Source organism: Stegostoma tigrinum, chromosome 14 (genome assembly GCF_030684315.1).
Source record: "Stegostoma tigrinum isolate sSteTig4 chromosome 14, sSteTig4.hap1, whole genome shotgun sequence".
In the NCBI taxonomy this organism is placed as follows: domain Eukaryota; kingdom Metazoa; phylum Chordata; class Chondrichthyes; order Orectolobiformes; family Stegostomatidae; genus Stegostoma; species Stegostoma tigrinum.
The window spans coordinates 31,842,719-31,858,254 of record NC_081367.1 but is presented as its reverse complement, the minus strand read 5'-3'; the positions used below and the strand labels follow the sequence as shown (position 1 = coordinate 31,858,254).

Here is a 15,536-nt window from a genome sequence, read left to right as displayed (position 1 = left end):
TGCCATTAAGTTTATTAAACTAACGACTTAGAGTGAAATGATACTTCAGACTTACAAAGTAGTCAGGATTTTGTACTTACTGACTATTACACGACATAAATAACTAACTGATTAAACATGCAACACTGACTCCATTGCCCTGATCAGGGAATGACCAAAAGCAAGGATCCTTGTACTGGAGCATCATATATCTCTAGCCATTTAAACCCTAATGAGAAAAATGAAGTTTTCTCTCCCGGATGTTGAGAATCAGATTTGTTCTACTCTCACTGCATTTTCCAAAATTTATCACCATCACCCATGCTGTTCAAAAGTTGTGAAAATTTCACCTGTAGTATCTTTTCACAATCCCATGTGTTCAGACCTTAATGTTTTGTTCTGGTTGAAGTTGGGATGACTGTCTGTACACTCATCGATCATGATCGTGTACCACTTTCTCCTTTCTTTTCAACATAGCAGCACGCACATACTGTTGGTGCTGTGGAAGGAAAGAACAGGGTAGATCAGTCTCATTACTGAAGATGGTAAACCATAGCCTTGAGGCGTGCCCATAGATTGACTATAGCTACCTGAAGTTCTTGGCAAATCGCTTTTTGTTTGATTACCTTGAATTTTAATATATGAACAGTGCACTTTGTGAGACTGTTCACTTGAATGCTCCTCAAACAAAAGGTCTCCTGGCTCAATTAATGAGCATCCAGTTTCAGGCACTTCTTAATAAAGACCAACTGCTCTTCCTTTGGAGATTTTGTTGAAACTGTGGTTAGGTGCAAATTTTAGTTAGCCGCCACCCATAAACAACAAACAAAGTTATATTTTCTTTCCCAACAAACTGACCCTCCGAAGAATAGCCAGACCAGACCCACCTCCTACTCTGCCCCTGTAACCCTGTATTTCCAATGGCTAACCCACCTAGTGTGCATATCTCTGCAATTTAGCATGGAAAACCCATCTAACCTGCACATCTTTGGAGTGTGGGAGTAAACTAGAGCACCCAGAGAAAACCCACTCAGACACTGGAGAAAGTGTAAACTCCATACCCTTGGGTGACTGTCTGTGTGGAGTTGCTGTCGGAATCCTTAACATTGACTTGTGACCCCAGCCAAAATGAAACCAAGATGTATCACCCACTCAGTACATTTCAACGAAGAGAGTTGCAAATGCTTCAGAAGTTATATTTGCTGGTGTGCTCTTCCTCTAGTTAGTTATTCAATAGTCCACTGCTAGTTATGACAGGATGTGGCAGGATTGTATAGTTGTGATCTGATCTATTATTGTGTGATCACTTAAACTTTCTACAAAAACCCACTTCCAATGCTTAGCATTCATATAGTCCTGTGTTGTACATTCACTGAGTTTCATTGCATTTTTTGAATGTCTGTTGATGTTCCTGGCAGCCCCCAACTCTCCTCATTGAAGTGGGGTTAGCCCCATGACTTGATGCTAACGCCAGCTTGAGGGAAACACTATTCCATGAGGCTACAGATTGGGTTCAAATACAGGGCTAAATTGAGTTCAGTAGCTTCTGTTGATGGCCTACAGCTTTTCATGGATGACAGGTTTGAGCTACCAAATCTGTGGTACGGAGGTAGCATCAGACAACAAAGGTTCTCATTCGGTTTACCTTAACACATGCGTGGGGCCAAGCATTCTTCATGAGAAGAAACTGCTTAAGCACAATAAAAAGGAGTTCAATTCAAATGACTGTTGAACTCGCCAGCCTTGACGTGTTTCCAAGTTAGCATGGACTTAAAGTGAATATTTTTTGGATTTTTTTTTTAGTTATTCCCCTCATCTAAATCTTAGATTTTAAGATGAATATATTTCTTGATGAAGGATGCACTTCCTCTGTCAGTTCAGTTGATGAAACATCTGTACCCAAAGAATAAAAAGCAAGAACTGCTGAGAGACTCTCAGATGATAGTTACCTGGCTTTGGGATTTTCTTGAACAGGAGGTGTTGCTTGCCCTTTTTCTGAACGTCACATCTGCAGAGAGATGTTGGCCAACACTTAGATGGTACCAGGTAAGTTAAGACACCCTTTAAAGATGAAACGTCTGGCTGTGTGAACAAACACATTCAGTATTTCAAGATCTTGAGAGAGCAAAACAAAGTCGAACCAAAATCTGATGGAATGTGCACAGGTATCAAATAAAGCTCAAGAGTCCAGTGACTTGATGGCTGAGTTTGTAGCAAATCAAAGAAGCCTCATACTATTGCCGAAGCTTTAATGTACTTACATGTGAAAAAAAATCGGAGGTGTGTCGGCAGGAGCTGAAGGTGCAAAGTCACCAATAAAATTCCACTCTTTGATAATACAGTCAAATAGCAAACGACAGCATGATATGAGAAAACCCTGAGAACTAATATCAAGGAAGTGTTGCGAGTGAAGTTGGCTACTAGTGAGAAGTTACATTTGCTGATTGACAAGTCCACAAATATAAGGGCAGTGTTCCGTTTGTTGATAGGATAGTGTATTTTTGCCAGTAATCCTTTTGATCTTGCTTTAGCACTGTGTCACAAACCTCTTTAGCAAGGCTGTAGCCATTATAAATGCAAGTAAATGTATCATCTATGAGCAATCAATTCAACTGAAAAAAAGTGTGTGTCATGGATTTTTTTTTGCTTCATTGAAATGTGCCTTGATACTGAAAAGTTTGGGAACCACTGTTATAAAACAGTGACTTCATTTGAAGACAAGACTTCATCTCTGCAAAGATTTTACTGTGATCATGCCTACCATCAAATCACATCCAGAAGTATCTATATCAAAATATTTGGTGAAGATGAGGTCAACCGGATCTCTCCCTCCTTTGACTCTCTCACCACCGGCAGGTCTAGTCCAGCAGAGATGTCTTTCATGATTCAGTCAATAATGGGACTACCAAATCAGCCTTGATAATGGACATTGATTTCCTCCACATCCAGTCTACATTTTGTGTCTTTATTAACCTCAATGCTTCTTCCAAGTTGTGTTCAACAGAGAAGACTCCTGATAATCAGCTGAGAGAGGGCAGTAGCTGGTAATCAGCAGTAGGTTTTTCCTGACAATGTTTGACCTGATGCTTGATCAAGGATCTTGATAATTCCCTTGGGCCATTCCCTCACTAATGTGTAGAAATATTACCGTGCTAACATTTTTGAGGAGTTGTTCTTCTGACATACCCAAGGATAGTACAGGAGGAGTTTGGAATTACTCTGTGAATGGGACTATGTCAGGCTGTTGCTTGACCAGATCACCCAGAACTTACGGAATTATTGACATGTACTTTTCAGGGTTATCTGAGCTGGGTGTGCCTTTGTCAGGTGTGGTCCTAGGTCGGTGCTGGAAGGGCCATCCAATTCTATTCCTTTCCAGTTTAACTCTAATGGCTTGATAGAATTGAGTGGCCCACTTGGATTGATTTCAGAGGACAGTTGAAAACTAAGAGGCCAAATTTAATGAAGGTGATTCTTCCTTATTCTTAATTGGAAGCTCAATATCTTTAGTCATCCATTGTTCCCAGTTGTTACCAGTCTTACCCTTCACATTAACAGGAACATAATGTCTCTGAACTCTCAACTTTATAGCTTTAAATTGAGGGGTGAAAGATATAGGACAGATGTCAGAGGTGGTTTCTTAACTCAGAGAGTAGTAAGGGAATGGAACGCTTTGCCTGCAACGGTAGTAGATTCGCCAACTTTAGGTACATTTAAGTCGTCATTGGATAAGCATATGGACGTACATGGAATAGTGTAGGTTAGATGGGCTTCAGATCGGTATGACAGGTTGGCACAACATCGAGGGCCGAAGGGCCTGTACTGTGCTGTAATGTCCTATGTTCTATGTTCCATGTTCTTGTTATCACACTTTTGAAAGCCTCCCACTTTTCAGTCATCCCTTTACGTGCAAGTAGTCTAATCCAATCAACTTTTGACAATTCTTGTCTCATACCATTAAAATTTGTCTTACTTCAATTAAGAACTTTAAATTTTATGGAAGGCTTATCCTTTTCCATAACTATTTTAAAGGCCTAACCTGAAGAAGTTACCCTCCTCCCTCCGGACCAACCTCAGGGGATCTCTCTCCCACTACAACTCTCTTGTTGCAACCTATCTTCTCCTCTATCCATCCTCGGTCCGCCTCCCCCCTCTCGGTATTTATTTCAGAAATCCTCACCCCATCCCCCTTTTCTGATGAAGGGTCTGGGCCCGAAACTTCAGCTTTTATGCTCCTGCAATGCTGCTTGGCCTGCTGTGTTCATCCAGCTCCACACTTTGTTATCCATTTCTTGGATTAACTTTAATAAACATTCTAATATTTTCAAATGTTCTTCAGTTAGAATTTGATAAACCAGATGCTGTACATCAGAAATTATAGAATCATTGAATAGTTATAGCGCAGAAGGAGGCCATATGGCATGTTGCATCAATGCTAGCCCTCTTAGCACACTCCTCTGCATTTACCTATAACACCTCTTTTTTTCCTTCAATTTTCTGATGAAAGACACAATTCAATCTGCCTTCACATATTCAAGCAATGCATTCCAAGTCCAAACAAATCACTACATAATAATATTTTTGTCATATTGTTACTGTTCCTTTAGTTAATCATCTTAGTTGGTGTCCTCTGCTTCTTGATCTTCAACCAGCAAGAAAAGCCTCTCTCTATCTATTCTGTCAAATGTCTCTATCAAAACGCCTCTTAATCTTTTCTTCTCCAGTGAGAAAATCCTGAGCTTTTCCTGTCAATCCATGTAATGGAAATTTCTGGAATATGAACATTTTCAGTACTGTCTCCAACATCTTCATTTGTCCAATGATTTGCTCAGAAATGGGCACAATGTACCAAATGAATTCAAACTAATGTTTCATGAAGATTTATCATACCTTCCTTGCTTTTGTACTCTATGTCTCTATTTGGCAGTTAAACCCATCTTAATACCAACATAATTTTACCAACTAATGCATATTTTAAAAAGAAATCTAGCTGAATAAAATTATCAATGAGAAAGAGTTTTCTCATTCAATTATTTCTATCTTTTCATGTGACATGGGCATCGTTGGCAAGATTATTATTTGCTACCCATCTCTAGTTGCCCTAGTGAAGATGGTGCCAAGTCATCTTATTGAATTGTTGCAAGCAAACTGGTGCAGGCCCACCCATTGCACTGTTAGTGAGTGAGATCCTGAATCTAGACCAGTGACAATGAGGAATGGTGATATTGTTCCATGTGAGGATTTTGTACAATTTAGTAACACAACATTATGCAAATACTTTATTTAAAATCTGTTTTTAAAGAGACATAGCATTTGGTTGCTGACCTAATTTTGAAAGTCACCAAATTCTATCACATTTCCTCTGAATCATGATATGTTTTTGATCAAGATGTTCATTGGAAGTAAACTGAATAATTAGAAATCTATTCAAGCATTCCTGCTGGAGATCATTCCTTCTGTTTATTGTTGGTTACTGAAATAATAAAATTGTCTTCCAAAATACAATGAAAACATGTCAAGAAGTTGACCTGTGTATTTCCAAAACAATTAGCCAGATAAAGTCACTCCTTTAAGGTTGTTTCTGTAGTCAATAACACACTGCACTGGAAGATTTTATACACGCATGATCAAGAAGAGAATCTAAGGTAAGGATATTCAATCTGCTAGTACGCACTAAGACAATCTTCTTCAAATTGATAAGCATGAGCTCTTCAGAAGAAAGAAAAATTCTAAGTTTGATAGTTCTGAGGAAGTTGTTTATTAAAGCTTGCGAAATTCTTGTTAAAAGTTCTATAAACATTTTAAGATAATGTTCAAGATTTAGACATATGACTTAAAATGTGGTTCCTAAGCCAGAATATTATTTTCAAGTTAATTTGACAGTAAGCAATTCTTGGGAAGAAAATAGCAACATATTGACATATTATAATTCAGATATTGGTTTTTAATTGTGGCAAGGTTAGAAAAATAAATAGCTTAAGTAAAATTGGAATAATTTGGAACTTTATTGCCGTGTCATTAGTCAGAAATGCAATGATGATTAAGCTCAGAATGTCAAGTTGTAGCAATGGAAAACTCTATAATTTTCAGAGATTCAAACAGAGGCAGATATTGATAAATTGGTGTTCATCATTGTAATAATATTGGATTCAAGGGAACATTTTTCTATATTAAACTAATGAGCACATTTGAATTGTTATACCACTTTATTCTGATAACAATATTTCAACCCTTAATGCATTGTTGAGTATAATACCACTCTTTAAATTTAAATAGCTTCATGCATGTGATGTTTATAAGGATAAAGCAAGTAACTCCTAGTAATCTTAATTGAATAAAATAGTAAAGGACAGTCTGTTGAAATGGTGTGCAGATGGAACTAATGCAAGTTAAATCAACGGGTGATGCACAATAGTTGCGTATGATTATTTTTAGATGGTATTAATTATTTTATAAATAAAATTATAGGAATGTTATATTTAATTTATTATTAAAGGAATTTTTGAGGATATCCAATTTGCAAAAATTTCACAAGCTTACAATTTCACAAATTTCACTGAAACATTAAAAAAGTTATGGGGAATTTGTTTAAAAATATTGTTCTTGAAGCAATGTTTATCAAATATAATCCCCTCTCTTTTTAAAGGAATTATTCAGGAGTTAAGCTGCTAAAAGTAAATTAAAGAGTCCACATGTATATCACAGTGAACGTGAACGATACGGCAAGGTAAGAAACAAAGAACACCTAAAAGACAAATATGTAACAATGTTGAGGTATAATATAATCTGCAAAAGCTTTAGTTTGAATGTTGGAGAGCAGATTATAGGCGAAGAGTATCTGAGTCAAAGAAGTTAGGAGATTACAATGAAACACCCAGTAAATGAAATAGTATTGATTTAGAGAATTTGAATATCCCCTACTTATATTTTTGGTTATTCAATTCACATATGAAAAACTAATTTAAAATTAAATGGCCATGGATTATTTTTTAAATAATCCGACTGGTTTTCTAAATCTGAGCATCCATCAAGGGCCTTGTTCACTACCTGAAACAAGTCATTTTGTTTTGCAGGAACAATTATGTTGAATATTGGAGACCTTACTTTTTTTGTGGTGGTGGTGGTGGTGGTGGGGGGGGGGGGAGAACAAAAGAACAGCAGTATTAAGTGATACACCTGAGAATGGAGTCAATTGTAAATCTTTAACCAAATTTGAGCAAAATAAAGTTCTGCTTCTTGGTTCCAATTTTGATATCACTTTTTATTGTTAGTTTTGGTCAGCTGGTCATGTTCCACCTGCTCCAAAGGCATGCAATACCATCTCTGAACAGATGATTAGAAAATATCTACACCACAACTCCAAAATTTAAAAATCCTGGTGCTTGATTCTTGAAACAACTTGCATATCAAAGAGAAAATGGATCATTTTTATAACTACTTAAGATTATTTGATATCAAATGCATCTGAAATAGATTTGAAATAACCTTAAAAGTTTTCTTCTTTGAATAATTAAGAGAAAAATGTGCTTTTTCAGGCATGGAAGTGAGTTTTTTAAAGCAGCTCACATAAATGACACTGTCAGTATGAAGTCCTTATTGACAAGTAAAGATTTTGATCCTGCCATTCGAGGTATGTTTAATGTATCTTAATTAATTCTAGTCATAACTATTACTATCTGTAATTTAATTTTTCTTCCCAGTTTTAATTGTCCTGCATATCACCAGGTCGGAATGAAATTTCCTCTGCTAAAATCAATTGATAATTGAATGATAGCTTCAGTATGAAAAACATTCAGATTAACTTGCCCTTATTTTCCATCTGGCTTCTTGACTTGTTTCTGATTTGAACCTTTCAGTCAACCCCCGGCTGAAATCATGGACATTACATCATGGAGACTGAGGTTTTCAAGCCTCTGTTAATTCGCTGTATCCATTAATCAGCTCTACTCTTCTTTAGAAGCAATTTATTGATATCTAATGTTCTACAAATACTTCTTTAGTAGTAACAGCTAACACAAACTCTTTAATCTGTGAAAGTCAGGTTAGGATATTAGTAGTCATTTATTGATAACAACCTAGTAATATAATATTTAGAAACCAAAATATTAGGCATGGTATATCTTGGCTAAAATCGCAAATTGCAATTTACAAACATATCGCAATTATTCAGTGTTGATCCACCCCGGTAGCTCAACAATATATTCATACTGTCAGGAGCTCTAAGTGCAAATTCATGATTTACAAAACATTTCTCACGAATAAGAGATTGCAAATAATAAGTACCATAAAACTATAAGACACAAAAGCACTTGGCCCTAAAGTCTGCTCTGGCATTCAGGAAGATCACAGCTAATCCAAGATATAATTTATAATAATAAGATCATTCATAAGCATGGCAAGAATTAGGTTATCATTTTAAGTATCTTAATACTAAGCATTTTGAATTCCTGAAACTATGATTTCAAAGTCAAAGATTTTTAAAAATAATTCTTATTTTAATTCTAAGCTGACCTTTTTAAAAATCCTTATTGTTTTCCCTTTCCTACCCATTTTCTGGAAGATACTGACGCATATGACTTAATGAATACCAACAACATTTTCAAGCAGCAATCAACCAAGCCGTCCCGTAATTGTTTTGGCTGAGACATAAAGCATCACATTGTCATAAAATTGTCATCAGCTGCACATAAAACTACATGTGCAGTTTACTGCAGAGCTCGCTATAGAAAGCAGAATCATTTGCAATCCTCCCCTTTATTGTCCTTCAGCTACCTCACATGAGAGTCCGGAACTACCCTCTCTGCCTCTATCATTTAATTCACCTTTCAGATGATCCTTAACACCTACCTTGATCCTCATCTGTCCTTTAAAGAGGAATTTTCTCAGCTCCTGAATGACATTGGCAAGTGATGAGTCGGTTTGGAAACAAATGTTGAGATTGAAGAAACAAGATTCTCAACTTCAAAGAAAAAGATCAGATTTACCACCCAAGGTATTAACAGTGAGCAGCGAGGGTTCTATTTATATGCACTAACATCTCAATGTCGCCTAATCTGAACTCATTTAGTCGCAGTTTGCTATTTTTCCAGGCAGAGAAAATAAACTAGGTAGTGACAGTTCCTGACATGGAAATCTGAGTGAGTACCTGGTGACCCTAGCTTGCCACTTGCTCCTCTAGGTATCCACCTTGGCTGGCAGTCCTAACATCTTAAAGGGGACCAACTGCCTGATCCTGCATCCACAGAGGTTGGCATCACCAAAGCATCAGGCTCACCACACCTTTGACTCGCTTGTATTGCACTTCAGTATTGCACTTAGAGTCCACAGACACCTTTCATTGCAATGCTTCTTCCAGGTCTCTTTGAACACAGAGACAGACAACCATCATGCATTGGAGCAGTTTGAATCTCGGAAAACTTCGGTTACAGTTTTAGCATGCATTCACTTTGCGCATTCTTGTGTGGTCCGAACACCACTACCATGCCTTGCATTTTAATGCATTGCTGCATCATTCAGAAAAAGTCTCATGATATTTCTGTCTTGCCTTTTAGCACAGAAACAAAGCCAAATAACTTCTCGTAGTTGCCAGCAGTAATCAGTCAATGCGGTGAACATGTTGCTGTATGTAATCATGCTATGTCAATGACACATTTAAAGTGTGTGCCATCAGCCCATGACATGTATTTCCACTAAATGGCTGTGTCTGGAAGTGCCATGAGATTAGGTCCTGGTCAAATCAAGGAAGATTGTATTCAGTCAGGGATTGTTGCCACAGTCAGTCAATGGCATCATCCAGCGGCAACGAAGTGAAATAAATAACATGTAAAAAGAGAAATTAATTTCCCAGTGACTGTTGGACTGAATCAAATGATTGGACTTCACATTTTAATTTTCTTATTATAGCAAACGGATTAAATTCAATGTTAATTAAACATATGGTTAACTAATACAGAAAACAATTAAAAAGATGATTACCCTGAAAATTAATTAACACAGCTGGAAACCTCACTAAATTTGTACATTGTGCCAAGCTCTCAGTACATATGTAACTTTAAAGATGAAGGTCCCAAGCTCCACCCAGCTTCCAAAAATCCCCTCTTCCTGTCAAACCAGGATGAGTCTTTCAGTGTCCTTATAAAGTTCATTCATTAAATCCCCTAAGTATCATGGAACTGACCTCCAGCAACAAGGAACCTTGTCATCCCTGAGTTTCATCCCCTCAAACAAGGAATCTATTCTCACCAGCAATCTCTTTCATGGATAACACAAGAACAATCTTTCCATCTATTTGGTACAATAACAACCATTTCTTTCCCTCTCTTCTCTGACTGTCTACCTGAGTTGAGAGTTTGTATATAGCTAGACCACCTGCCCCTCTTTTGAGTCAAGGTGTGAAAATCGGCTTTAAATACTTACTAATTTTTTATTGTTTTGACCTGGATCACTGACTCTGCAGGATGAATTTCATAAGACACTGCAATCCCCACACTCCATTCCCCTATTCAAGGGTTTTCTATTTTAAGTTGAATGAAAAGAAACAATCCAATATATACCCATTTGTAAAGTTTCACATTTGTCACACTACTAAACCATTAATCTTATTATAATCTCATTAATGTTATTATAAGAAGAGGCTTAGCAAGAACTTATGTGAAATTAATCTTGACTCAATTCTTGTGAATTTACCCTCAAACATAGATTTTATGTTTAAAATAAATTTATTGGTCACTTGTTTCACATAAATTATAGAAAAAAAGCTCAGTTAGTGTCAGTAATGCCAAGGAGTTTACTTAAATTTATGGTGTCATGCTGCTATTGTTATTAAAACTGTGGGTTAGATTTTGTTGGAACAGCAATGGTCCTGATGATGGGCCAGAAAGATTTGGACAATCCTTCCTCAGCTGTTTAGAGAAGCCCCAACACAATCTTATGACAATCCGGTTGCTAATAAAGGACAGAGTCTTATAGGCTGCTTAGGAGTTGAAACCCTGCCTCTGGGAATGTTGATCAGTGTGCAGACTGGCTGGCTGAATAATGATACCAATTTTCAGAATAGTAGGCATAGTAATAACAAACATTTGTTGTTATATGTTTATATGATATGTTTATCTGTTCAAACTACAAAATATTATTTGTAAAATAACATCACAAGTGTTTTTATATTTCATTTTGTGCTCTAAACTGAAACTCAAAAATATTATTTAAAGGGAATTTGGAAGAAACAATCCTGCATACTGCCTTGTTAAATGGCAATAAGGAAATTGCGGAGTTTATTCTGGATATGATGCCATCTCTGATCAATGAACCAATGACATCTGATATGTACAGAGGTAAAAAATAATAATAGTGTTCTTGTTGCTCATAGAGTCAGCTCTTACTATGGTAAAAAAACTGTGCAAATGCAATTTGTTAGTTTAGAACTTTAATCTCATAGTCATTGAAAGAAGATTTTACTCGATATGTATTTACCAAAATCAACATGTTTGAAAGACAAAATAACTGCCCATTTTGATCTATTTAACTAATTTTTATGTTTGTCAATATTAACTAACAGATGCTCAATGTATTCCTCTGAAAATAGATTTTCTGTAATTAAAAAGCATGGTCTTATACATTAATATTGACTGTTTCTGAACCTAATTCATGGTAAAATATATGCACCTGAGGTAAAAATGTCGGAGATGCAACCCTGAACTGTGCAAATGATTAAACATTGGCCAACATGTGGATCAAAACAAGTAATGACTAGTGGGATGAAAGTCTGCTCTGCCTCTCGCAGTGTTTGTGTGATGTGTTTGGACTGTCACAATTTCCACCCAGGACTTAATTCCACCAGAGGTGGGGAGGTGGCAGAGTCTGGGTATACCATCACCGAGTGCCCTTCCTGCTACCAGTCAGAACAGGATATTCAACTCAAAGAAGCAATTACATTCCAGTGTGCTGCTTGATGACATGGTTCATGGAAGAGTTTGCTTTTGCGACTATGTAAAGTAATTTTAAATTAACTCAGTGTAACTGAATCTGTAACATAACTAGCACATTTTGAGCACAATTTTGCAGTCAAATCTGAAATTCTGCTTCTTAATCTACTGTGCAAGGCACAAGACTACCACATTGCTGACTAGCTATGCAGAGATAAAATTTTTACTTAATAATCACAAAGTCATCTTTCCTTTGTCAGATTATAACATATTTAAGATCAGTAACATAATCTGAACATTCTTTCCTGACTTGGCTTTCATGCTCAGCCGATTGAGGAATCTTGGTCATCTGGAATTGAATAGTTTCATTTCAGTTAGCCAATGTCAACAGCAGACATTCTCAAGCTGAAATAAACTTTCTGTCAAAATGAGAAAAGAACCAGGATTACTGACATCTTAAGTGTGATGCTTTTTTTTAATCCAGTTTGGAGAAAACAGCTGTCTTTAGTGCCATTTTCATTTCTTTTTCTATTCATACTTTAGGTGAGACCCCCATGCACATTGCTGTTTTGAAACAAGATGTGGAAATGGTTAAGGAGCTGTTGAAGCGAGGAGCTGATGTGATGAATGCTCGTGCAACCGGTTCCTGCTTTGTCCCTGGAGAGGAATGTCAGTGTTACTATGGTAATGTTTCATTTATTCTCCACAGTAAAATTGTTCAAGTTTCCATTAAATTGACACATTGAGCAGGGTCTAAGGACATGCGAGCTTTATACCTACTGACTATTTGTCAAGTTTATTAATACACACAATGTGTTGCTGATATGGAAGTTGTCAATTATGTATAAGGTACTGATTCTAAATGAGTTAATATTAATGTTACGTTGTCTGTACATGATGTCAAACACAGCATGGATGAACACAAGGAATTCTGTCCAAATTTTGGAGAGCATAGTTGTAGCCGTGCCAGTTCCTCAGGTCCATCTAATTATGTCTGAGTTGTATTAGTTGCTATCATGCAAGAACCTTTCTTGTTACCTAAGGACAGTGCCCCTTGTATAGACACTAATTGGTGGAGTATCCTCAACCACTAGTCATTAGATTAGCTAAAGACAAAACAAAGACAAAGAAAGTTTGGTGGCAACAAATGATCTCAAACAACCCTAGCACAGTACCATATGTTGGCAGAGGTGGCATATACCAAGGTAAATGCCCAAGGTACTATCTGGGAACATACCACCTGAGTATTAGGAGTTTGCCTTATTGGGGAGAACTGAGACAGCAGGACATATGGCGCAGATACAGAAATATAACCATTACTTTTGTAATGCATTGTTAGAAGTGCTTGTATAAAGGAATGCTGCACAGGATATTTCTCCTATATGACATTGAAGACATCATCCAAAAATCTAGCTACATTATGCATTTACCATCCTTCTTACTTTTGTTCCTCTCTTTCTATTTGTTTATTCACTTCACTCTATGCCTGCACTCAAACACAATAAAATGTGAAGTAGCATTTTTATATGTAAACAATACCTGAAGCATGTTGGAGCCAGAAGTGAAATTCATATTCCTTTTCTATTTCTATAGCTGTCAAATATGAAGCAAACTCTCATAGCATTAGGCATCACTCGTTCCTCAACAAAAAGTAACAGACCTGGAGTATTCTATCCTAGGGATTTATATACTGATTTTCAGAAATAAGTATCAGGGCAACCACAGGGTGTGGCTAAACAGAGGTGGGGGACAAAACCCACTCACTGGAGGGTCAGATCAATTTTGTGATTTTGACATTCTTCTAGGAGAATGGTAGATGTCACCCCTGACCAAATATAAGGGATTCACTTGGCCTACTGAAGGCATCTAGTAGTAAGGAGAATGTAGGTATGTATGAATGGTGGTTAAATGATATGGATATTCAGCAAAGTCAAAATAACTGGGGAATTGTCAATTAGATTTGCATTGGAATGGTTGCCATCCATCTTTCTGGTCCCTTTGCTGTCCAAACGATCAGTTGAATAATTATTTAATTACCAGAGAATTGAGTGGATTGGTCCACTTTGAAAAGTTTTGTGCTGATAACACAATTGTTCATTTTGTTACAGATGTAGTAAGATTTGCAGAAACTAGAGTCAGAGATAACACAATGTGGATCTGGAGGAGCACAGCAGACGAGGCAGCAGCAGAGGAACAGGACAGCTAACACTTCGGGTCAGGACGCTTTTCCAGAAAAAGGGTCTTCTGAAGAAGGGTTCCAACCTGAAACATCAGCATTCCTGTTCCTCTGATGCTGCCTGTTGTACTGTGTTTCTCCAGCTCCACACTGTTCATTTTGGTACAATGTTATATTTTAATATATTTTTATAATTGTTCACTCATTTACCTCTAACCTATTTACAATTTGGAACTATTCAGAACAATTTTTGTCAAAGTGTTCAAATGACATTGAACAACTGTTACAAATAACCTAGAAAAAAATGACTAAGTTACTTCTTTTTACCTATAAACAAGCTATCATCCAACAGTAAGGTTTGCTGAAGTAACAAAATGTTTATGGATTAGGTGGGATCCTAGAAATTGTGTTATGTCTGTAAAAAGATAAATAATACAAAGAGCCAACTAAGAGTAATGTTCAATAATATACAGGAAGTAACACAAACTACTCTGAACTAGAATACAATGTGTCATAATTTTGTATATTGTGAGAACATTCACCATTAGTTAGGTTTTGGATTTATCGTCCGGCAAGTTAAAAATAGAAATAGGAGCAGTAAAGACCTTATGGTCCATTGAGTCTGCTCTGCAATTGAGTATGATAAAGGCTGATCCCAGTCTTCACCTCCACTTTCCTGCTTATTCTCAAATCCTCTATTCTCTGAGAGCTCCAAAACTTGTCTACCCTTACCTTAAATGTATCCAATCATGATATACCCAAAGGAGGATTGCTAGACATTACTAGTAACGGCTTGTTCATTTGAAAATGTCCCATTTATTGCTACTTTCTGCTACCTGTCTAATAATCAGTTCTCTACCCATACTGTTATATCATCTCAAAATCTATCAGACTGCTACCTTATATATTAACATTGCAATTCCTGAAAGTGTGCACTGGTGCCAAAAGCCTGCATTTTCCCATTGCAGTCTGGCAACAGGAAGTTCTGACTTTATTTTAGATTAAACCTGTCTTCACTAGGAACTTGACTGAGACCTTGACTTTCCCGGCATGTAGACATTTTCTTGCTTCGTGAAAGATCATGAGGATACAAATGGAAATAGGTTCAGACACCCATTGTAACCATCACCAAGGCAGCTGATGTCCTAAGACAGTGTGTGTGGGAAATAGCACAGGGAGGATGGTAGCCTGGCATCGATGAGGAAAGGGAAAGGAGGTCCAATGTTAGCATGAGGAGGCAACCTTGTCATAGAACAAAGCACTACACTCTTCAGTGCCATCTTCTGCTTACATACCTCCTTAATAAAGTTGACCTGTCCCAAGACCTGCTTCATCACTACACTCAAGAACATGGCAGAGGTTCGACGTAGAGCAAGGGCACCAGACCCTGGGATGTCACGATCATTTTGTTTTAGTTGGTCGGTATTCTTTTCTGAACTAACAACATAGGAAAAACATGG

General features: G+C 37.0%; 1 protein-coding gene across 1 annotated transcript in view; it reads left to right on the top strand.

Annotated features, from left to right (window-relative positions):
* Window positions 1–5,537: 5,537 nt before the first annotated feature.
* Window positions 5,538–15,536, top strand: part of LOC125457873 (transient receptor potential cation channel subfamily V member 6-like) — a 45,889-nt gene continuing 35,890 nt past the window's right edge. The window contains exons 1-5 of the mRNA XM_048542592.2: window positions 5,538–5,624; window positions 6,626–6,706; window positions 7,515–7,609; window positions 11,187–11,309; window positions 12,444–12,584. Coding sequence (XP_048398549.1) covers window positions 6,672–6,706; window positions 7,515–7,609; window positions 11,187–11,309; window positions 12,444–12,584 — 394 coding nt within the window. The 5' untranslated portion in view covers window positions 5,538–5,624; window positions 6,626–6,671. The remainder of the gene's footprint in view (window positions 5,625–6,625; window positions 6,707–7,514; window positions 7,610–11,186; window positions 11,310–12,443; window positions 12,585–15,536) is intronic.